We start from the raw sequence: 23003 nt of genomic DNA on the forward strand, positions 1-23003 counted from the left end.
CATGTCCAATAAATAGCCTATTTTTAGCAAGAAGCCATGCTTGTTTTTGATGTTAGTATAGGGACTGGCATAGCCTTTAACACTAGCAACGTTTCTGTGGTCGGCTTTAGAAATAGAGCTGATTACAAATGTACATGGTATCACCATTTACTTACGCAGTAGTATGGCTGATAAGAAGATTAAAAAGTTGCCTAAGTATTACACATACTTTCTTATGGTACAAGAATTATTAAAATAAATTCCGTTTTTCCAGAGTTTTTCGATTACGAATAAACAAATAAATATTTTCTTTTTTTTCTGATAAGTACTCACATTTAATGTCATAATTTTATAGTCATCAGAAACAATTTTTGGAAATATTGGATCTGTCGTTTTTGTCTTGCTATCGATGTCCGTAACCTTGTTTAACCCGAAATGTGTGTCGCCTGCATCTGTCTCACTCTCTGTGTTTCTCTCCCTCTCTCTCACGACATGTCTCTCACACACATCCCGAACAGGAATAACAGGTATCACATAAAAAACTGTTCATTGAGATTTTCCTATTCTTCCCTCATTTACGCTTTTGTCATGTGTGATTGCTTGTTTGATATCGATGTTGTGTGTGGCTTTTGTATCTATTCTAATTTTATCTAATTAAGCTCCAAATTACTCTACTTTTTACTAATTATCAGCTTCTCCTTACTTCTTTTTGCACGTTCAGTAATAAACATTTATAAAATGATATTAGTAACTGTTTTAAATTGGTATGTAACAGTTTTACTTGAAAGATAAGCTAAGTAAAGTGGTGATATAATCGAAAATTTGATTTCTTTTATTTATTTTAGAAACTTTACTTTTAATATTTTTACTTCAACAAATATTGAGTTAAGTAAAATTGGACGTAATTGTGATGAAATTAAAATAGACATCATTTTTGGCAATGTTTGGTTTTCAAAGTCTTTTTTCGTGAATAATGAACACTTAGCTAGATTTTAATATTAAATTGAAATTTCAAGCAAAGCACAGGTAAGTATAAGTACTAATACTGTCAGTTTAACATGAATGACTCATGAACATGAATGTCTTTGTTAATATTCAATGTTTTTGAGGTTACTTCAGCGGGGTCTTTTATTATGTTAATTTAAGTATAACCACACAAATTTATTACGTCTCTATTTACTTTGATGTTACCTACACGCACTCATTCGCAGAAACTAAATATAACCACGTCTCTTTCATGTTTTGCAACTTTATTATTTACATTTACTTCATACTGTGGTATTATACATTGATGTTTCTTTAATAAATTCCACAACAAAGCACTCTATTTTTCAAGCAATCATTTTCTGAATTCTGGGTCAAATTGAAGATTGGGTTTAAAAAAGTTGGTATGTCCTTTGAAGTGTCTTCTCCGGCCGTAAACTGCTATAACATTAACAGGTATACCAGGCGATGATGAGTCCAAGAGACCATCCAGAGCACAGCAGCAGAGTCTGAACGCTGAGTGTATTCTGAGCAAGGAGCAGCTGTACGACATGTTCCAGCAGATTTTGGGAGTCAAGAAATTCGAACACCAACTACTCTTCAACGCGCTGTTGGTAAGTTAAAACTAACTTCTGATTTCTTTATTAGGTATTTTATTAGTCACATTTTTATTACCAACGTACCAAATATGGTATGTAAGCAAAATATTTCCAAGATTGTACCTAAATAAGAAAATAGAAAAATCTATATCTCAAAATAGATATTAAAGATACAAAAACTTGCCAAAGAAGCAGAAAATGTTTAAGACTTAACACGTTCCCTGCGGCACAGATTTTTCTGTACTTTCCATTACTGCGTTACGAGTTGTTTTAAACCTCGTCCTATATCCGACATTGTGGCGGCACGAGGCGTGTTAAATCCCACCGCCCGAAGGAGACTAAAATCCTTTTTTTGGCGCCAAATAAGACAAAATCGACGGCTTTTGTCTTGATTATTATTAACAATGAGTTGATTAACCTAAAACTGCCGCCGCCCTTGGTTAAATTCGTTACTTTAGATTCTATGGGTAAAATAAAATGTGGGTCTAATGCACCTCGGACCGCACTGAAAAATGGCAAGTTTCCATATAATTTAGTGATGGGAAAATAAATATCTATTTTATTTTATTGTTTTTATTTATCAACGTTATGGACAGAATGAATACAAAAAGGGGAAAAGTTATGGATGTTTTTCATTGAAACATTTCAGACAATAAGGTTTTTTGCAAACAGTGCATTCCGTGAGATTTTTTTTTTGGTTTTTTTGTCTGCCTCACGACATGTCAAGAATGTGCGGAGTTTTTCGTAGCATCCGACACATCTCTTCTTCTTTGGACCCTTATCGAGATGATGTGCTTTCTTTGCAGTGGATTCTGAAAAGTAGGAGCGGGTAAAGAGTAATCGGAATACTCGGTAACGATTTTGCCTACGTTTCCTATATCAATAATGTAGCTACTTAACTTTTGTTTGAGCCATAACAGGAAACGTAATTATCTATAATGTAATTTCTTACTATACGGATATACGCCTAGCCTGCCAAGTCTCACTACTGGACTTTCACCTAGACAGAGTATATTTATGACTTACCTGTTTTTGAAATATCTTCCTGTATTCTGATTCTGGCTCAGATTTTTCAACCGGTTTTTCTTCATCTTCCTCCATGATCAACTTTTTTCGGCAACGTTTCGACATGATAATTTTCAACATAAAGACAGCGGTCCTACTTCGTCGCTACGCAGCCTCGACTGCGTTGCACAACACTAACCACGTGAAGCTAGCGTGGGGTGCGGTACGAGGTGCGTGGGGAAACGAGGCGTTCCCAACCTCGTTCCGCACTGTGTTAGCATTATTATTTGTTCAGTGCGGTACGAGGTCTAACAAACCCGACATTAGGTTGGTGTACCATAGAACTAGGAATCAGTAGCACATCACAAACATATAGTTATCACTCTCCTACACTGAACCAGACGGAAGTTATGCCTCTCGCACCACAGAGAAGTTAAAGTTTTTTCTTACCGCTATAACGACCAGACATGGACGAGGTGTTTTAAGCCGCGTTCCGCAGCTAACGTGTTAAGCAATTGAATATATACAAGAAAATATATGAAAGTATACTTAACGCAAAAGAAAAATACGCTAGAATATGTTTATCGAATTACAAAGAGTCGAAGGCTGCCAAAGCACGTCTTAAACCTAGAATGGTTTTCAGAAGAAACATTTATTTTACTCAATTCTGGCAACTTTCCAAAATTGACTTCTGAATTAACTGTAATGCCTGGAGACCTTTTTATTTTAGCAGCTGGCGTTTAACTGGTTTCTTAGCAATTGAATGTTTTTTTCTCTTTGACTATCTGAAAAGAAAAGATATGCCGCGAAAGACAATTAAAAAGTGCTTCTTTTGAAAACTTGTTTAACCCTTTTTATTTTAGAATAACTGTATCGCGTTTCAAGTTTTTCTTAGAGTATTTAAGTTTATTGTTCACTGCTTTTATCCGACTAAGGTAAAAGAAAACGAGGTTTATGTTTTCAGCATCTGTTCCCTCAGATCTACTAAAATACTTGTATTTTAACAAATGGGTTCTTAGGTATCGTTGGAAGTGTTATGATGTTTCGCTAGCTAAGTATTAACTATTTTATATATTAACATATATTGTGTTACAAATCCAACATTGGTAAGTGCAGATATAACAACCACAAAATTGATACTAACTGAAACTTGCTGATGCTTTGGTACTTTTAGTGTGTCTTTTTGTGTCAAACATTCTTTTTGTGTCAAAAATAATATAATGATACTTACATTTAGTACCCTGTATTATATAACATAGATTTTGGTCATGTATTGGCCATAAAATTTGATGTTTTTTCTTATAGCTGGATTCAGCAGATGAACAGGCAGCGGCAATAAGAAGAGAACTGGACGGCAGAATGCAAAAAGTCAATGAAATGGAACGGGTAAGGAAATCAATGGACTCTTCGGAGACTGGTTCTTTTTATTACTTCATTATTTTATATCTAAAGCTAGTGAAGGCAGAATAATAAAGAAGAAGGATAATAAAGAAAGAAGGATATAATGGAAAGTAGTTACTATCGCCTGAACATTTGCATCATCAGAAAGACCGATAATTTATATGCAGCTTGGTAGGTGAGAGACGTTTTTGCCTTTTTTTAAAAAAACCTGCATAATGCATTAACTTCAGCGTTGTCTACATATAATGACAAAGTATTTGCAAACCATCTTTAGGAAATGGATAACTAATAATGATCAATAGACATGCTTGAATAAAAGAGACATGTATAACGCATTAAAATTACTAAACGAGTTACGTAATAATAATTAAAATTAAACATATTAACAAACGAGCTTTTGCCCGCGGCTTCGCTCGCGTTACGAAGTAATATTTTCATCCACTATTTTATCCCCTTGGGGGTAGAATTGATCAAAATCCTTTCTTAGCGGATGCCTACGTCATAACATCTACCTGCATGCTAAATTTCAGCCCGATCCGTCCAGTGGTTTGGGCTGTGCGTTGATAGATCACTATGTCAGTCAGTCACCTTTGAGTTATATATATTTAGATTAAATAATGTTTCTTCATTATTAATTAATGATATTTCAATTAAGCAACAATATTCCAGAACCGGAAGCTGATGCCGAAATTCGTGCTGAAAGAGATGGAATCCCTCTACATCGAAGAGCTGAAGTCTTCTATCAACCTCCTCATGGCCAATTTGGAGTCCCTCCCCGTATCCAAGGGCGGGGCGGACTCCAAATATGGCCTGCATAAAATCAAGCGGTATAATCACAGGTCAGTATTGGAGAATTGTTACAAAATTTAAGTAAGCCTCAATTTTTTTCTCTCTATTTATTAAATTATTTTTTGAGAAATTGGTAATCAGGAATCACGAATATGCGCTATTTCTGAAGTTATAAAAGCTGGAAAACATAGTTACTTTCATAAGAATATCTGTAATATTGTAATAATTTAATGTCAGATTAATATAATTAGTGGACCTATAAAAATAATTTTAACAAATTTTAAACAAACTTTGAACAATTTGATCTATATATCTATTTTCTATGATAAAAGGTACATAACAATACTTAAAGTCAAATACTGGTTAATTTGTGATTTTTATTTATACATAATATATTGTATGTTTATATGATGAAAGAGGATCATGATTGGCAGAGTATAACTTTAAGAATTAATTTAAGTTAAATTTAGATCTAAGTTAATTGGTTAAGTTATTGAAATAAGTTGCTCTAAAATTATGATTATTTTCTCTTTATTCAAAATTATTTTATCAGCACTCCAAATTTTGTTTTCTTTGCAACTATCCATTGTGACGTCTTTTCAAAAACATTTACTGAACAAAATAAGTAAAGAAAACCTAGATTATATAACACACGCAGGTAATAATCAAATTCATTAGGCTTTTAATTCATTTTTAATCAACATTGAAAATATTAAATAAAACAGAAAAAACATTTGATATAACGTAAAGATACATTATATAAAATTGAAAAGTTTTAAGTAAATATAGAAGAACTTTCCAACATTTTCGTCAATGAATTTGATTATACCAAATCTAGAAAAAATGTTATAGACAGATCCTCAATGCCTTTTGTTTATATCATGTACCCTTAGTATAAGTTTTTACGTTTAAAAAATGACTGTTTTTGTATATGTTTACGTATTTGCCCATACATTTCCAATCAGCGCCCCTAGCGGACTGTATCAGAACTGATTGGAAATCTATGGGAAATACGTAAACAAATACAAACACAGTCATTTTTGTAAAAACGTAAAAACTCATACTAAGGGTACTGTACACATTATTTCTACTTGTTCATTTCTGTTTTGATTTTTCTGTCCCTGGCACAAAACCGGACGGTATATATAAAGGAAGTACAAGTAATAAGTCCATACATGATAATTTTGAGCACGTGTTCTGTGTAGACGACCTGACACCTACCCGGCCTGAACCTACAACTTTGATATTTGGATTCCTAATGTTGTCATTACTAGACCACTGTAGAGATAGTACATAGAGTAGCCTAGATTCAAACTAATGAAGATTCAATCATACATATATATATTGTTTTAATAAACAATAACAAAAAACAAAAAGATAATATAGAAAACATATAGCATAGTAATCAAGATGATATAACATTGGATGAAAAACGAATAAATTTGAATGTTTCTTCATCAGTTCATAGTCCTTACAAGTCGATACCAAGAAATAATACAAATCGCTACAAACCTCATAATTGTGGTCATTAAAATGAAAAACCAAATGACAACAAAGGGAGAATCGCTTCCACTACCACTGCCAGAAGAAAGAGCTTGCCTGTAACTCGACAATAGTAGAAGAAACTTGAATTTAGCAGATATCGCTAGTAAACGTACCAGATAGATCACTACTGCATTCCTAGCAAGAGCCGTAGAATAAGATGCAATACCAACTTTAAAACATTATATTGAACATACATAATTGATATAAGCTTACAAATCGATACAAGAGCTTACCACTTCACTTTTGATTTCCACTTAATTTCTTTTATTATTTTTAATTTTCTCTTTGTATACTAATATTACTTATAATAATAGGGTTAATGATTCTAGTTGAGTGATGAATGCTTCGTGCTTGAACAGGGCTTCGCTTAGTTATAAAAGCATTATAAATTACCATTTCTCACTCTTATCTTAGATTTAAACATGTATGTTCCATTGTCTATGTAACATTTCCCATTTGTTGTGCTTAATCATTCTTGGTATCGGTGATGGTTCCATTTTGAATGCCACCTTTTTCTTCTATGGGCTTTTGAATGTCTCCCTTGTCCTTTTTTAAATGTTTACTATTTAATCCAAAATATATCTATACTCTTACTGTTGAAATATTGATGTTCCATTTTTTGTATCTAAAAATATTGCCTGATATTTTTCACTTAACCTCAATTTATCCATTGTATCCACTTTTATGTGAATTAACAACACATATTCTATTATTATCAATATTAATTACTGGATTAACATTAACTTTGACTTCATTAAATACTTGACTATTTGTACTATCAAAATGGTGGTGGTTATGTTAGTAGAAATGCCGGACCCGACCCGAGTCCAAGGTTGAGTAAGCAGCTATGTTTCAGATCACAAGGATCTCTTGCCAACAAGCTGACTGGCGAAGCTGATGGGGGCGACGTGGATACTCAGCTTACAAAAATGGATGTGGTTCTCACATTCCAGATTGAGGTAAAAAACGATAGTGGTGGTGGGGCTATGAAAGGATAATTTATATAAATAATAAAAAATATTTCAAAATTAGTCACTGGTAAATGAATGCCTAATTTGAAATATTTTACGTACTATAGGCTTACAATTTTGAATCGAAATAAAGAAGAGTTAATAAATAAAATATTTGTGTAAGAAGAAAAAATAATTGCAGATAGGAATATGTAAAACTTATGTTGAACTTAATAGTTAAAAGTAAATAATACAGAATAATAAAAGAAGAATAGCTTAAATGTTATATTCAATTAAAGGTGGTCTTGAATAAAAACAAATTCTAGGTGGTAGTTATGGAAGTTAAGGGCCTGAAGTCTTTAGCACCAAACAGGATCGTATACTGTACTATGGAGGTCGAAGGAGGTGAAAAACTACAAACAGATCAAGCTGAGGCATCAAAGCCCATGTAAGTATACTTTGACAAATAAACTAATCCTTTAGAACTTTAATCTCGTAGATTTTTTTTTAAGATAACTGTCGTTGCTTAGGCGTGGTAAGTCGCTAATATTATTACCGCAACTAATAATGAAACACAAAAAAGCTAAAACTCGGTGAATATATCATAAATAGAAATGGGTATTACATATAAGCAAAAGTTTTATGGCATGGTAAGAGAGAGATACCAATAATAGTCCATGTAAAGGAAAATCCCATTCTATCTGACTCAGATGACTAACAGATATCAGCTTGATAACTGTTACATGATAGGTATTGTCCACTAACCATCAGGTGGAATGCATGCTCGTTTGCCATCTGTATATTATAAAGAACTCTTATAAACATTATACACATAATAAAACAGGTGGGATACTCAAGGTGACTTCAGCACAACTCAGCCGTTACCTGCAGTCAAAGTGAAGCTTTATACAGAGAATCCAGGAGTTCTGTCTTTAGAGGATAAAGAACTGGGGAAAGTCGTGCTGAGACCTACTCCGTTGTCCAGTAAGGTGGGTACAACCTCTTTATAATTAAGAAGTTAAATAATAATTATAATAATTGTTGAAAGTAATATGCAGACAAATGGAAGCTTTATGTTTTTAGGTGATGTAGTCTTATGTAATATAGGGTGTAGTTTTTAACAGATTAAAAAAACAAAAGTTATATCACATTACCTTGGCACAAATTGGCATTAATCTTCTCTTTCTCTGAGAAGAGCCCGGTGCTCAGAAATAGATCAATAATGGATTTGATAAACATTTTCACTTATTACAGGCTCCTGAATGGCATCGCATGACTGTCCCAAAGAACCTGCCCGACCAGGATTTGAGGATTAAAATCGCCTGTCGAATGGATAAACCACTCAACATGAAGCATTGCGGGTAAGTTTATTATAAAGATTCTTCATTTCAATAAGTATCAATTAGTAAACATTCGCATAACAGCAATTTTATCAGCATAATTAAGGAGCAGCATAGGTAGACAAAGCGCATGCAAAAATATTAATATTATAATTTTATGTATTTTCTATTTTGTTCTTCCATGTTGATTTCTTGTTGGTTGGGTAGTGCAAAACTTTAGTATCTATTAATTTTATCTATAAACAAAACAAAACATTCACAATGTATTTCGAAAATCTACAATAATGTTTGAAATTTGGATACAGGAAAAATCGATTGCATAAAAATACTTAGAATTTCATTCTATTTGCAGTTACCTCCACGTGATCGGCAAAGCGGTGTGGCGTAAGTGGAAGCGACGCTACATGGTGCTGGTGCAAGTCAGCCAGTACACCTTCGCACTCTGCTCCTACAAGGACAAGAAGTCGGAGCCAGCTGAGATGATGCAACTTGACGGGTTCACCGTAGACTATATTGAGCTGGCCAGTGGTAAGATTTGAAACTATGGATAATTATTTACACAGTAGGGCTTCTCAAATTCCGTACAATACAGTTGACTTTAAATCTAGTGTCATCTGTATATGATCATTAAAAAATATTCATACGAGTACGTAAGTAATAGAATCATTTAAAATTTTAATTTCCAACAATATATTAATTATGCAATGTTCTTTCCTTTTGCAGCTCAACTAATGGTCGGTCAAGGTATGTCACAAAACATAATTATATTGATGATAATCACGCTAAAAGGACCATTGAATATGATTGAGTTTCTGAATTCTCCAATCCCTATTTCACAGAGCTCGAGGGTGCCAAGTACTTCATGAACGCAGTCCGAGATGGCGAGTCCATTTTGCTGGGTGTCAGCGACGAGAACGAGTGCCACCTGTGGGTGATGGCGCTGTACCGCGCCACCGGCCAGAGCCACAAGCCCACACCACCGACGACTTCTGATACGCATATTAAGATTATGGGAGGTGAGTTTGATACTTTAACAAAAGTAAAAGCAAATAGTGACATGGATTTAGCAAATGGAGGTGTTAATTTGGCAAAAAGAAGTTTTGAAACTATTATAGTTTTAACACAAAGAATAATTTTGTGTATTTCGCTCTTACTATGATTCTACTATCTTACTATGATTTGAATATGTGACAAGGCGAAAATACAAGTAAGTACGTTCGATCTTAGTCTTAGAAGCAAGGCTAATGTCTGTGCAGGTCGAGGTTCGAGGTCAGTTAGAGATTTTCATAAGTGACATTACCATTTCAAAACTGATGTGATGGATGCTTCCTAATCATGCCTTACATTATTAAACTTATAAATCCTCGCATCAAATCAAAAACTTATTTTTTATGTTTTATGTATATCTTATGTTTTATTCACTCTAGATGCTGATAAGGCTCGCAAGCATGGTATGGAGGACTACATCCAGGCGGACCCGTGCCAGTTTGATCACCACCAGCTCTTCTGCACGCTGCAGTCCCTCACGCTGAAATATCGTCTCCAAGATCCGTATTGCTCTTTGGTAAATATTTTCATGTTGTTGATTTTGTAATTTTGGTAAATCTTTTTGCTCAAAAGTGAAATTGTAGTAAGTCCTTTATGATGATTTGCGTAAAATCTAATCTAAAATCATCGAAATTTCATTTGCAAAATGGAATTTATTGAATTTTGTTTAATTGTTTGTTATGTGTTGTTTTTTGACATAATATTAGTACTTATAATTATTTTTAGCAGTCAAGTCTTCTTTTAACGTTAAACAATATATATTACCGAGAGTCCACAAAATAGTAGAAAGTTATTTGAAGGTTAACTACTAAAGCTTAGTGGCATTATGGACTAGGAGATAAGGAGTTCCTGATGGTCAAATAATATTTGGTTGACCATGACAAAACATTGATATTGAAAGAATTTCACTCGTACAATGAATTGGAAATTATATACCACTGGAGCATACGATTTCTTATTAGTAGACAATAACTAAATCATGGGGATAATACTGCAGATTGGTCGACTCCCTAATGAACTTTGCCCGTCAATGGGATCCAAAGTACATTACCAGCAACTGTTAGCCAAACATTGGACAAACATAATGTATTATACACTCAATGCTGTTACACTCAATGCTTACAGGGCTGGTTCTCCCCTGGCCAAGTTTTCGTCCTGGACGAATACTGCGCCAGGTACGGAGTTCGTGGCTGCTTCCGCCATCTCTGCTACCTCTCCGACCTGCTGGACGTCGCTGAGAGTGGTCAGCAGTGCGTCGACCCCACCCTCATGCACTACTCCTTCGCGTTCTGTGCCAGCCACGTACATGGAAACAGGTGAGTAAGGGAATTTGGTTGAAACTTGATGAAAGCATTGATGAAAGGAGAATTGATTAATGTTTCGTGGTTTCACTTGTATGGAGGCTGTTGTTAGCATGGGAACTTGGTTTCATAATTTTTGGATTGATGAAGGGATGAAAGGATTGATGAATATTTAGTGGAGTATGGAGACTGTTATTAGCACCACTGGTGTGGTGGTGTGATCATCTATCTCTTCTTGATTTTCAATGGGAAGCGTTAGTGCGTTCTGTTTAAAGAGTTTGGCAAGGAAAATACATGAGGCGTACCAGCTTAGTCCTCGGCGGTAACAAAGCATTTGTAATCAATGTGGGTTAGATAAGATTACAATCTTTTTAAGGGTTGATTATTTAATTAAAAAATTCAAGCCAGTAGATGGTGTTACCAAAATACCGTTGAAACAGATATGTCTACTACAACGTTACGTGAAATCTACAGTTTTACAATAATAGTACTGCCACTTTTGACTTTCATTGACACTTTGCCACATAATCGTGTTAATAAGGTTCCAATTTCGACTCCTGGCAATAGTAAATTTAACAGCAAAATGGCTTATACTTAAGTCCTTCCAACAATTTCCAGGAATGCGTAAATTATGTCGACAAATGAAATATTTAGTACAGGGTGTTTTAATTTCGGATTTTATATTAGATGAAATTAATTAATTTGTTACATTTTTATCTCTGTAAATATGAATTACAAATGTAAGTTTATATGTTAGATTTAATGTCCAATTAGATGAAAGTATTTGGTGTAATGTATGAAAATAATTAACCAAATGATTGATTGTTTAAAACAAATAAAATAATTGATGACTTTTTTTTTGCACAAAAATAATTGTTGGTGAACCGAATTTTAAGTTGGCACCGAATCTAGCAAATTGGAGTGTAATGTAAATAAAATATAAATGTTAACGGTATTGTAAAAGTTTCATGTAAATAATACTTGTAAATATTTTATTTATTTGTTATTAGATTTAAATATTAAACAGTCAATCATATTTTCTAATTCACTCACGAGCCCAACCCGCCGCACTATAGGAATGTACCGTGGCTTTCAGTGTACCTATCTATTCTTTAATATATCTATGGCTGTATACGCCCTGTCTACTATATTATGCATTCTTATGCCTTGATATTTTCGATATGAAGTTAGAGGAACCATCATGTTTTAATAGAATTAGACCAAACTATTAACTTGTAAGAAAAGGTTGGTATAACCAGTATGGAAACCCGGAAGGTAAATCTCATACTTATTTCTTGTGTTTCACTGAAAGGGTATGGATACCTTAAACGTTATTTAGAGTTGATTATAAATAGCCTAGGGTGACAGTCACCATTTACCAGCGGTTGGACTGCAAGGTCATTTACTACTTTTCTTAATAATGAACCATCCTCTGTCAATCTACATTGGATCAACGTGGAAGAGTACGTTGTAGGTCTCCTCCACATAGGAGGAGAACCACCGCCCAACAGTGGAAGATAAAAAGGGTTGCATCCAAAATTGTTTCTAAAAAATTATAAGTGATTGTGTTACCCAGTTGTCAATCTTTTAAAAGAGAAATGAAAATTCCTAGGACAACTTCTAAGTTCCTCTAAATTCATTATTTCTGTATGTGTGCTTCACTAATTGTAACCTGTGCATACTAATATTTTCTATCTATGGAATTATGGAGTTCGCGGTACTCGTATAGAATACTTGTCTCAGAATTTCCACCTTTATCATTTCTCTCTCTCTGGTCATTCGTTGACTCTATCAACCGTTTGGACAGATGCTTATGAGATGCGATGAAAATAATCTAGCATTGGAACCCCACGGCCCCAATGTTTCAACACCAAATGGCAGAAATATGTAGTCTTTAATAAGATCTGCATATTTCTGCAACTTGCGAATTTCAATATATCAGATTTAATATAATAAAGAGGTTCACTGAGATCCAACAGCATTTTCCAAAATTATAAAACTAAGTCCAGACTTCTGAATAACATGCTCTAAATCAAACTGTAGCTATAAGTACACTCTCTTCCTCAGAGAAGTTTTTCTGAGCCCAATAATGAAACGGAACAGAAAAACGGCTGACATGTAGGCCAAAGAACATTGACAAGCATTACCTACTAAAGTTTATTGTCTTATCAATTGATTTCTGTCTCACTTTGTGAAAAGTAACAAAATATAATAATATAATATTGTCTCTGATACTCAAAAGCGATTGGTTGAAATTTTCCTTAGAGGTAACGTTCAGACGTTCAAAGAATTTCGTTCCAAACTATCAGTGTAATTTCCGTAAAAAGAGCTTTTTGGAATGCCTAACAATCATAAACCTCTACCAGAGAAGGAACTTTTCTAATCTTCTTCAAAAAACCAGCCATTGCCCAATGAAGAAATTAGAGACCAGTTTTCAAGTATCGCCAAACAGAATATTTCACCAGGACAAAAGTACCGCCAGCTTCAAATCCAACCCTTTCCCGCTTGTGCCCTACTAGAGTAAGCCCCAGTGGCGAGTGGTTTACAGTACGGCCACGTTGCCTGGCAGGCCCGACGGCGTGGGCAGCATCACGGTCCAGGAGAAGGAGAAGTTCGCGGAGATCAAGGACCGGCTGAAGACGCTCCTCCAGAATCAGATCACTAACTTCAGATACGCGTTTCCGTTTGGACGGCCTGAGGGCGCGTTGAAGGTTAGATTTGCGTTTTCATGGTAATCTTGAAGGTGGTAGAACTCTTAGTGGTTCGACTGCGTCACACCTATTTCTACCTTATAACAACAGTGTCAAACACTGCTGTGTTCTGGTTTTTAAAGGTGTAGTAAGAAAGACATACTTTTCCGAGGCATTCCAGCTTAATCATCAGGGGTAGCGGCGCATTTGTGACCGGCCTTAGGTAGGAATCCTATCTAGGGTTGATTACAGATGTCTATGGGTGACACTAGCCACTTACTATCAGGTGGCCAGCATACTACTTCTATATTATAAAAAATCTTGTGGTTGAATAAGCAGTATAACCAAGTTTAAAATTTTGACCTGTAAATCTGAGAAACCGAAGTTAAAATCCCACTATACAAAAGAATTTTCGAAATAATGTGCATATTAGATACTCATTGCTACAAAACATCGTGAAGAAACATATATGCCTAATAACTTAGAGATAAAATCTTCGATCACTAGATAAAATAGATCTTGAGGATATGCAAAGTGTACTAGACTTACTTTTCACGGTGTCATGAGCGCTGCAGGGGAACAATAGAACTAATAGAACTTAATGAAGCTGAAGAAGCTAAACTAATAGAACTTAATTAAAAAACACAATTAAGTAAATCTCGCTATTATTCAAAACACATTATTTTCTCATAAATCAGAATGACTTAATGACAGGCCGATTGCTTATATGCTGCTTTTATTCTAATCTACTTTCCAGTCAACTTTGTCGCTGCTGGAACGAGTCCTGATGAAGGATGTGGTGACACCGGTCGCTCCGGAGGAAGTACGTGCCTTGATCCAGAGCAGCTTGGAGCAGGCAGCTCTGCTGAACTACACTCAGCTAAGCCAGAAAGCTAATATCGAAGGTTCGTACGTTTTGATTCTAAAGTTTTGGTATCCTCAAGATTGGATGAAGGTGGATGTTTATTGAAGATTTTCAAAGTAACAATAGTTTGTGCTAAAAATAACGTCTGAAACCTAAAAATATAGATAAATGTATAGGTAATCAAGATAAAAAATTAGAAAAACTGTTCAAAGTGCAAAATCTACATAATTGATCATTTTTCATCACATAATTGTATTCCAAAAAATATATAATAGTAAATAAATCAAATAAAATTACTTGCTATTTTCACCTTATCTTTAGACTTTGACAACAACTCTTCATAATTTTTCAAGCTATTTTCATCTTATCTTTAAACTTTGACAACAAGTCTTCATTTGTCAATCTATGTTCACCTTATCTTTAAACTTTGACAAGAAGTCTTCATAATTTGTCATAATCTTTGTAAAATTTATAAAACGAAAACTAAATATGGGATTTATTAAAATTAAAACTTAGAAATCAAGTATGTCTTATCACACATCGATTTCAAAAACTCATTATAATCACACCTGCTCTCAATCCTTCGTTCCTAATGGCCAATACTTGACCATGTTATCTAGAGGATCTAAGAGGGGAAACCATGGTAACACCTGCGAAGAAGCTGGAAGACCTGATCCGTCTAGCGGAGCTGTGTGTAGACCTGCTGCAACAGAACGAAGAGCACTACGCAGAGGTAACCTTGGAATTTAGATCTGAATGTTTTCAGGAAGTGTCTTGAAGTGCAACTTGGGATTTGATTTTGTTTTTGAGAATTTTTATTATGGCTGTGATGTACGGTCCTATAACAAAAACGCCTAAAATAAGCAGTGCAACTTTTTCTGAAAATAATACTTGTTTTTTTTTATAAAATATCAATTGAGAAGATATTGCTTGAAGTTTTTTATGTAGCTATACGTCATAGCTAAATAAATATTTAGAAACGTATCCAAAATTAACCAAAAGTTGTCCAACCAATTTATCCATGAAATGAATCCGCCAGCTTATTTTATTAAGCAGCGAATGAAAGCATACGTCGTGATCTACAAAAATATAATTGAAGTATAAGCTTAAGTTAGTGTATATGAAAAATGTAAATAATAGGTACAATATGAAAATAGGTAATGAAATTTTTGCTATAAGTTTTTAAAGAGTTGCACATCAAGACAATAGGTAAAACGTGTATGTATACCTTAAGTGTCGTGGTTGCCGTTACGGTAAAATTTTATAAGATGTTTCTTTTTATTCTACAAAACAAAAATACTGATACAGGTTGTTCCTTTTTAATTAAAACAGAAACAAACAAAAAAAGAAGTCTTGTATAAGGACTGAAGCACTTATCACCAGTAAAAATGAAAACAAAAAATAAAAATGGAATATGAAACGTTGACACATTATATGTTTTAACCACAAATTAAAAACATTACCTTGTAGGTAAATGTTAATAAATGAACAAATATTTTTTTTATGAATTTTTGATCAAATATGGAATTATAATTTCAAAATTAATTATTATTATGATTTGATAATTGGATTTGGCTCAAAATTTGCTTACAAAATTTTACCAAAATATAATGTCAATGTTCATTGGTATAGCACCCTAATCTCCTATCGCTATTAGTGTGGGGAATGATGAAGCATTCGTTTTTTGAAAACAAAGCTGAAAAATTATGAAACTATTTTTTTTACTTGACCTTACATGACAACTAAAAATAATATCATAACTCCCATAAAGCAATTTTGCATGAATAAATTAATTACAAATCTAATCTAATCCAAAATACCTATATATATTTTATTAGGCAAAGATATAGTTTTCAGCTTTGTTACTATACAACGAAAATTTTTCAGTTCGTCTGTGATTCGTTTAATAAGATTTGATAAAAATCGTAGTGTACACCAAAGATCGTAACTGACTTTAACGTTTAAAACGTTTACAGCTTTAAAAAACATAAGGTATCAAAAAAAATATCACGTACTGGCTCCACTTTTGCCGAGATGCCTGAAGCACGGTACAAATATCTATATAGATCCCATAGATTAGTAAAGATTACTCACTCCTAACAAGAAGATGTAAGTTTTGAGAATTGAAATAGTTGCGTAAAAAAGTTTTGCCACGTCTCCGTGCTGAAATGTCCCTAAAATATTTGAAATAATTATTTATTTATTATGTAAATTACGCAGTTCTAGTTATGTATTCGTAAATTTTCTCTAAAAATGTTTTTATTTGTCAAGAATTCAAAAAAAGAACTTACTAATAAGCCGTTAGTGGCTTCATTCAATTTCAAAGCGGCGAAGTATCTTTACTAATCTATGATAGATCCTTACTGTGCCTAAAGTCTCAATTGTAACAAAATTTTTTCAACAACATTATTAGTCAGTTGCATCTTTTCGTTATTTAGATATAAACAGATATTTTGGTTACGTGAATTAATGACCTATGTATCATGTGGCTTGGTCGTTAAGTGAATTACGGAACTTTTTAGCATTTTCTATTTTTTATAAATTTACAAAAATATTTTAATTTTTCATAAGAAGTATACAATGAGGTTCGCAGCGTATCGTTTGTTTTTCTTGTCTATTTACTTCATGTATCCGTATTCATTTAATGACGTTAGTAATACGCTGAAAGCTCGATATAAATTTTATATTCCACTTCTATCTTATATTTTATTTCTCCGCAGGTTTATAACACAAAACCGGATTCTAGCGGTCAACCCAATGTAACTACTAATTTTGATTCTTCGCCTGAACGAATCACTTGTCAATTTGTTCACTCAATCTTGATCATCGTCACGAATAAGAGGCATAGAGATGAAACGTTTCTGAATAGTTCAGTCACGCTTCAGCAAGCTTAGAAGTTGTTTAGTGATTCGGTAATGAATTGAACATTGCATGAATCTTGTATGAGAAACGTAAATAGACGTGCATTATACTGGGACCTATGATACAAAGTTCAAAGACTCGACGACATATTATCCTACAATAATTACTTATATTGAGAAAATGATATAAATTATAAAATAAAATACAATTTGTTTACGTGTTGCAGAAAAGACAAAAAAATACTTTGCAACATTAAAGTTTTATGAAAATCATATCTTTGATTACCTTTAGCACATCGTAAACTGCACTTATGTGAACAATAAGGCAGTATTGTGCTATAAATGGATGTAATCAATATAAGACACGTTAAACTTCAGAAGTATAAAAACAACTCAAATGTTATACATTACATATATTATGTACAAAACATAATATTTAAGGCAATGAAACAAAAAATATCATTGCCTAATGAATAAGGAAAACTTTAAAAAACAAATTGTGATCATGAGAATATTTTATAAAAAAAAAAACACAGAACTTTATTCATTCTGGGCCCAGATATTCAAAATTCAAAAATTTAAATCGAAAATGAATTATGAACTCTAAATTTAAATTCGGAAAAATTGGCAAGATTAGCTCACGTCTAAAACAAAATAACCTTTTACGTTTATCCCCTCTTTTTTATACAACTTATCACTCACTCATTCTACAAATAAAACAAAACATTAAAATACATCACAAAGTTTTTGCTTTTGTAGAATGCTGTGTATTAGTTAGTATAATATTATCGAAGCTTGCACATACATATTCGATAACATTACATTTGACTAAAGACAATAAAAAAAACATACTTTACATAGCACAGACTATTTGAAATCACAATACCATTAACTATACTCTATATACAGCTTTGAACACATATACAAGTAGTTTGAAGCATACGTTTTTTGGTTTTTAAATCCTATTGCATGGTTTTATTAAAAACAAGGAACCTCACCTGCATTTATCAAAATATAACAAATTTATATAGATCTATATGTGTAGTGTAGAAGTATTTTGATGTTAGTCAGTAGAATTTTAGTATGTGTTAGAAAAATATTCAAACATCCATATTTAGTACATCTAATAAAATAATATGTGCATTTTCATGAAAAAGTAATTTATAGAAACTAATTTTGATCGAATACAGTTTACGCTACATACTATAATAGATGTGACCGTTTTTTTTTTAATATACAAGAATAACAATCTAAATTTGCAGTTTGAATCCAAATACAGTCAGAAGAAAAAGAAAAAACAATAGTCAATTTTTTAGTACCTCAATATCTTATTTGTAAATTTTTAAAACATTTCTAATTTCAAATCTAAAAGTTTTTGTCAAAAAGGATTGGCCGATATTAACGAAAAAAATTCTTAGATGGAAAAAGAAAATCACATAATGAAAATCATTAATTAAAACCCTCTTATCCAGGCGTTCGCGTGGTTCTCCGAGCTACTGGTGGAGCACGCTGAAATCTTCTGGGCTCTGTTCGCGGTAGACATGGACCGGGTGCTGTCTGAACAGCCCCCGGACACCTGGGACTCTTTCCCGCTCTTCCAGATCTTGAATGACTATCTGAGGACTGATGGTGAGGTCTTCCGACTTTTAAAAAAATAGAATTAAAACGGTGACGCTCAGCGCTTAAGTGGTCAGCTTCATATTACAGATGATCATAATACGTTGCTACCACTACCCTTGAAGACGAAGTTAGAAACATTTACCTAATCGTAGTATGTGGCTAAGCAAATCCTTCAAACCAGAACATAGCATAAACATGTAACTGCTATAAAGAAGAAGAAATGACATGCCATGAAAGAAAACAATATTTTGACTTCGTCAGGTAAAAGGAAATATGAAAGTCTAACCTCAGTTTCAGACTCTATAATTTCTCTAGAATCATAAAATATTGACCTACTAATTGGACACCCGGATAGTTGGCTTAATCACAACACAAATCCACAAAATCCGCCGAAAAGTCCTGTATTTTCTTCACTTGGTAGAGATACACCCAAATCTAAAAATTGCAACGTCAGTGGACTGCCTACCAGTGATTTATATACTACTCATATTTTTACAGACAACTTGAAGGGTGGCAGATTCCACGAGCATCTGAGAGAGACGTTTGCACCTCTTGTGGTGCGATACGTGGAACTCATGGAGTCGTCCATCTCACAGTCACTCCACAAGGGATTCGAGAAGGAGAAATGGGAAATCAAGGGGTACTTTTGACTTGCTATTATATGTTATTAAAATTATACTTAGCTAAAATTATGATAAGGATTAAAAGGCGGGAATTTTCCAGTATGGTACAGATCATGATTTTTATTTGTAAACTTTATTTGCTGATCATCATCAACTGCATCATTTTACTGCTTATCTTGTCTCTCTCAAGCTCACTTGAGCCTCTCTCAAGCTCACAGAAATCTTCATGATGTTGTCTTTCGCCGTTAAAGGAAGTAATTATTAATTTCAATTGCCCATAATTCCTGCCAGAAATGGCTGCGCAACAAGCGAGGAGCTGTTCTGGAAGCTAGACGCATTGCAGTGCTTCATCAGGGACCTGCACTGGCCAGAACAAGAGTTCCGGACACATCTGGAACAGCGGCTCAAGCTGATGGCCACTGACATGATGGAGACCTGTATCCAGAAAACCGAGGCTTCCTTCCAGGTAATATGTATGCTGGGTTCTATTACAAATACCAGAGCTTCTCATATAGCTATATAATTATCCTATTAACATTCGCTCAGTGTGAATATTATGATGAATCTCGGAAAACTTCTTTAGTCAGAAAGATGTCGATTATTTGGAATATTCTTCGACCCAATAAGTCCTGGCAAATTATTCGGGTTTAACATTTTATTTATGGCTAAATCTCCGTATACCGTCAAGGCTTTGGATACTGGCTGACATCAATTGTTATGATCTTAGTCCTCAAGAGGGATAACACATATGTAGAAGACTTTAGATAGACACCGGTTGACGAAGTTCGTTACAGAGTACCAACAGTAGAATAGAAGTACGGTAGACGACGGTGACTTATTTCAATGTTATAAAATAAAACCGATTGAGTGAATGCTCTTTTGATACTCATATAGGGTGTATTATGTGAGTAAAATACTGGCGTTCATCATATATCAACTGCTCGCAAAATTACATGGACAAAACCAAAACCATTCCTCTTATCCCGCAGTCTTGGCTGAAGAAGAGTGTGACGTTCATGTCAACGGACTACATCCTGCCCGCCGAGACCTGCGCTATGGTCAACGTGGCCCTCGACGCTAAGAACCAGGCTCTCAAGCTATGTACTGTTGATGGGGTTGATATTGTAAGTATGCGCTGTGTTACTGGGGTCGCTGCTCACATCCTGACTTCGGTTGGAGTCTAATAAAAGTGAGGTTTCTCTTGGTGGAGGCTCCAACTATCTAACTGGAAACATCTTAAAATCTGATAATAGTGAAGTTTCCTCTTGTTCTTGTTGTGTGATCTTTTTGTGATAGAATCACAAAAAGATCTAAACCCAGATGGAGAATGTTATGTGGTTATCATGAACACACCAAAACCTATACAGAGGTAGGTCCAGAGAAATTTACATATCTGTTTGACAAATTGTACACAAAACACAAGAAAGAAATAGAACATACAAAGTTTTTAAATGACGAAAATGTAAATGTTGGTCCATCCATCATATGATTCGAAATAAGTACAAATATTTCCGAGTGAAAAATGAGTAGCGACCCCTAGGGCCTGTTTTACCACCGAACTTCTAAAAATAGCACCGAACTTCTAACTCTTTTTCGTCGTCTTTTTTCGGTGGTAAATCAGGCCCTTTGCACCGAAGATTTCCAATGTATAATATATCCATGGAAATTATTCGGACATTATACCCCTAACTCCTAGTACAGTATCCCCTTCGTCTATATCCTAAAGGGACAGAGTGCTTATTGTATTGCTGAGCTTGTATGTCTTTAGCATCACGCTTTACCCCCTTTGGTCTATTTCTTCGTAATGTATCTATTATCTTCCCTTTCCTATAAATGTATTGGCGTAGGAAAAAGACTTTAACTTCATGTTAAGCTCCATTTACGTCTACTGGCTCTAGTTACATCTATAACCATAACGTATGCTTTTAAGGTTGTAGAACCAGTTTGGTTCCACCGTCACATCTATTTCTAGCGTCAAGCAGATCTACATTTTGTTTGAAGGCTGTGGATACCGACAATACATAAGAGGCGTTCATATTAGTCCTCAAAAGTAACATATTATCAGCTTCATGTAGAACCTGGTCTATATAGAACTAATTATATACAGTTACTTACAGTCCATGACATTACATGGCAAACACGTTTTTTGTCGTCAATGACTTTCGTAAATAACAACTGCTATTTTATAAGCATTTCATTTCAACATCTGCGACGTTGGTAATATTTTAATGCCTGTGTGTATCAATCACAAATTGTCTGTACATGTGAGTGGAGCTTTTGCGTTGTCTTTTGCCCTAATTTGGTGTAGTGTCGTTTGTATTGTATCTATCTATCTAGACTTTGATGCTTAGCTTCTCTGTAACCTCTTGATGTTCTGTGTCAGTATAAAGTGTCCATTTTAGTTACTTCTCCCTTGCTTTTGCTTCACGTGTTGTAAGCGTGTAACCAAATTGAAGGACTTCTCTATGACGAAGTCTCCTGCCCTAAAAGGGTTTTTAGTTTTATTGGTTCGGCTTTGCGCTTTAGCTTTTAATGTTTGTTTATTGTTTATTGTCTTTTGTTTTACTTTCTTTCATTCTTTTGTCGATTGAAGACAAAAGAAGGTGTCCAAATGAAGACGTGTTGTTGTGTGAATATAACTGAGTTATTTGCAGGCGAGGCGATTATTATAATCGTTATGATATGGATTTGAAATCTTACTTTATTTAATGTTTGTTTATCTTTTGTTTTACTTCCTTTCCCTTGTCTCAATTGAAAAGTGCAAATAAAGATGTATTGTGAATACAACTTTGAATTATTTCCATGACTGAGGCCATAATATAATCGTTGTGGCACAGATGTTGTATCTTTCTTTATAACTATTTCAGGTTTTTCATTATGTTCCCTTACTTCATCTCTTTGATTTCTTATTCCCCTTTGGCATACAACTGTTTATTTGGAGAAATACGTCGGAACAATATCTTGATTTTGATTGATTAAACCTTTTTCCTATTTGATGTTTCTTCGTATTGCCAATCTCTGTGGTATATCGTAGAGCTAAATATACTTTTTTAATTCTGATATCCTATTCGATGTTAATAATTTCCTCGGTGGGCGCGAAGATAAATTCGCAGCTTTCGTTGTTATCCTAACTTCCCATAAATAGTCGATGTAAATAAATGGAAATTAAAATTGTGTATCGTAAATCTTCCTTCCTATCTGTTGAATTTGATGGATAATTTTCTCTTCGGAGTTAAATCAATTTGTTTGTCGTTGTATGTTGTACAAGGAAGTAAAAAAGCTGAAAATAAATTTTATTGATATACTAGGAGACCAAAATAAGGCCACCTGCGAAATTGTAACGACTGTTTGTATAAAGCTTAATTGGTTTATACTTAATGTTGGTAGCAATATACCTACCTATA

General features: G+C 34.0%; 1 protein-coding gene across 1 annotated transcript in view; it reads left to right on the top strand.

The window, feature by feature from the left end:
- Cadps (calcium-dependent secretion activator 1) overlaps positions 1-23003 on the top strand; it is a 68371-nt gene that overhangs the window by 41420 nt on the left and 3948 nt on the right. The window contains exons 9-27 of the mRNA XM_073090028.1: positions 1429-1577; positions 3873-3953; positions 4638-4807; positions 7105-7261; positions 7579-7700; positions 8097-8241; positions 8507-8613; positions 8945-9120; positions 9316-9336; positions 9432-9608; positions 10020-10156; positions 10765-10955; positions 13510-13651; positions 14388-14535; positions 15116-15228; positions 18829-18985; positions 19475-19616; positions 19891-20065; positions 20589-20723. Coding sequence (XP_072946129.1) covers positions 1429-1577; positions 3873-3953; positions 4638-4807; positions 7105-7261; positions 7579-7700; positions 8097-8241; positions 8507-8613; positions 8945-9120; positions 9316-9336; positions 9432-9608; positions 10020-10156; positions 10765-10955; positions 13510-13651; positions 14388-14535; positions 15116-15228; positions 18829-18985; positions 19475-19616; positions 19891-20065; positions 20589-20723 — 2645 coding nt within the window. The remainder of the gene's footprint in view (positions 1-1428; positions 1578-3872; positions 3954-4637; positions 4808-7104; positions 7262-7578; positions 7701-8096; positions 8242-8506; positions 8614-8944; positions 9121-9315; positions 9337-9431; positions 9609-10019; positions 10157-10764; positions 10956-13509; positions 13652-14387; positions 14536-15115; positions 15229-18828; positions 18986-19474; positions 19617-19890; positions 20066-20588; positions 20724-23003) is intronic.

This window comes from Epargyreus clarus, unplaced genomic scaffold, assembly GCF_041222505.1.
Source record: "Epargyreus clarus isolate Ecla_fem2 unplaced genomic scaffold, WU_Ecla_fem_2.2 ptg000031l, whole genome shotgun sequence".
In the NCBI taxonomy this organism is placed as follows: Eukaryota; Metazoa; Arthropoda; class Insecta; order Lepidoptera; family Hesperiidae; genus Epargyreus; species Epargyreus clarus.